General features: G+C 32.3%; 1 protein-coding gene across 1 annotated transcript; it reads left to right on the top strand.

The window, feature by feature from the left end:
* Nucleotides 1–383: 383 nt before the first annotated feature.
* LOC105796747 (glycine-rich cell wall structural protein) lies at nt 384–1,433 on the top strand. The gene has a single exon (XM_052628807.1). The coding sequence runs from the start codon at nt 384–386 to the stop codon at nt 1,431–1,433; it is 1,050 nt and encodes a 349-aa protein (XP_052484767.1).
* The last annotated feature ends 1,028 nt before the right edge of the window (nt 1,434–2,461 follow it).

A 2,461-nucleotide genomic window follows, 5' to 3' on the forward strand; every position in this document is an offset into this window, starting at 1 on the left:
AGAAACATATTTTAAATCATATTTATAAAATATTATATGGGTTTGTTGAGTTTGGAGCCTATGGTCATGCTTATTCACACTTGAAACATATAAATACATTCAAAATTTAAGATTATTTAGATTGTCAAACCCACATATATATAGTATACATATTTCACAAAATAAAATATTATTCAACTTATATGGATATATTAGCTACCATGTATGGTGTACATGAATAAGCTTTCACCACACTTACTGCTAGATTGGGCGAATTTGTAGATCATATTTCTAGCTTTTAATAAATTATTAATCAAGTTTTTTTTTGTTTTTGTTTTTAAGTTTTTGTAAGTGGGGTTAAATCATTATTGTGACTTAATGGGGTTAGTAGTTGAAATGAATGAATGGGGTCTAAATTGGCTTATAAAAGCACTTGGGATGTTAGAACTATCATGAACCAAGTTAAAACTCCAACAATGAGTGTTACTAAAAGTGTTGTCTTGTTATCTTTACTTTGTTTTAATGTGTTTTTAGTGAATGCGATTGTTAAAAATGTGGTGAATATGAAAGAGGAGGAAGAGAAGAAATTAATACAGGGAAATGGCTTTGGAGCTTGGGACAAGGGTAGGTTCTATGGTGGGCATGGTGTAGCTAGAGGTGGTATTGGTGGAACTGGAAATGGAGTTGGTTTTGGTGGAACTAGAACTAGTGTAGTTGGAGGTGGTATTGGAGCTGGAACTGGATCTGATGGAGCTGGAGCTGGAGCTGGAATTGGAATTGGTGGTGGTGGAACTGGAATTAAAAAAGGAGATGGAGTTGGAGCTGAAGGTGGAATTGGTGGAGCTGGTCGTGGTGGAACTGGTGGAGCTAGAGGAGCTGGTGGTGGTGGAACTGGAACTGGAATTGGTGGTAGTGGAGCTGGAGCTAGAACTGGATCTGGTGGAGCTGGAGCTGGAATTGGAATTGGTGGTGGTGGAACTGGAACTAAAAATGGAGATGGAGTTGGAGTTGGTTATGGAGCTGGAGGTGGAACTGGAACTGGAACTGGTGGTGGTGGTGGTGGATCTGGAACTGGAACTGGTGGTGGTGGTGGTGGATCTGGAACTGGAACTGGTGGTGGTGGTGGTGGAACTGGAACTAGAGCTGGAACTGGTGGAATTGGAACTGGAATTGGTGGTGGTGGAATTGGAACTGGTGGTAGTGGAGCTGGAACTGGAACTGGAACTGGAATTGGAATTGGTGGTGGTTTTGGAGCTAGTTTTGGTTTTCGTCGCAGTGGAGTTAGAGCTAGTTTCGGAGTTGGTTTTGGTTTGGGTCGTGGTGGAACTGAAACTGGAGCTGGAGCTGGAACTGGAAGTGGTGGAGCTAGTGGAGTTGGAAAAGCTAGTGGTGGTGGAACTGGTGGAGTTGGAGCTGAAGGTGAAAACGGCGGTGGTGAAAATAGATACCATTGATATTACAAGCTTCATGATGCATGCATGCATAAATCAAAATGTAGTAATATTTATTAATCCAAAATGAGGCATATACATATATATAATGTTGCACTCTACCTATAATAAATACAGGTGAATATTGAAATATCAAAGATGAGTAGGTTTCATTTGATCATAATTTGAATTTGTTTATTATTTACTTATCATCTGGATTTATATTTAATTAAAATTTAAACTTAAACATATATTAGCTTATGGTACAATTATATTGGTGACAATTTTAATGTATGTATCTATTAGTTATAAATATTTTATTATTAAGTGGATGCTCATGCCCATCAAGATTAAGATAAATTTGATATACATTAGTACTCTAATGTTCATTAAAATTAGAGTTTTATATTATGTTTATAAATATAGATTTTGGAAAAACATTGCAAACATCTTATCAATAAAAATACGTTCACTTTTATTCTTTTATTTTTGCTTCTTTAATTCTCTTTATTATTTATTTGATAACACATTATCAACTCAATAAAAATTTAAATATAATATAAATTAATTATAAATGGATATGATATTCCAATATTTGAAATTGTTACACATTTAAATAAAACATATTTGAATAAAAATTCAATTGATAATATATTTTATTTTCAAAAATTTAATTATTTTATTTTGCAGATTTCAAATTTTAGATTCAATTGTTAACCTTGTTAAAATTCTTATCTTAATTTGTTAGTGTGATTTTTGAAATTAAAAAACCGCACTTGATAATATGTAACAAAAATAATGATGTTCAAATGAACTTGAATTCAATAAAATAATATAATAAAACTAATTACATAGAACAAAAATAAATATTTATTTTAAGATCTAGTGTGGTGAGCTGGTGGCTTAAAACTTTAATTTCTTAAAATATACAAATATAGTTCATTGCATAATATTATTTAAATTATAATATATTAATTTTATATTATTTTTAAAGTTGATTTGATGAATCTAATTGTGTTGTATAGATAATGTACCCATATTATCTTCATGAA

Source organism: Gossypium raimondii, chromosome 3 (genome assembly GCF_025698545.1).
Source record: "Gossypium raimondii isolate GPD5lz chromosome 3, ASM2569854v1, whole genome shotgun sequence".
Lineage (NCBI taxonomy): Eukaryota > Viridiplantae > Streptophyta > Magnoliopsida > Malvales > Malvaceae > Gossypium > Gossypium raimondii.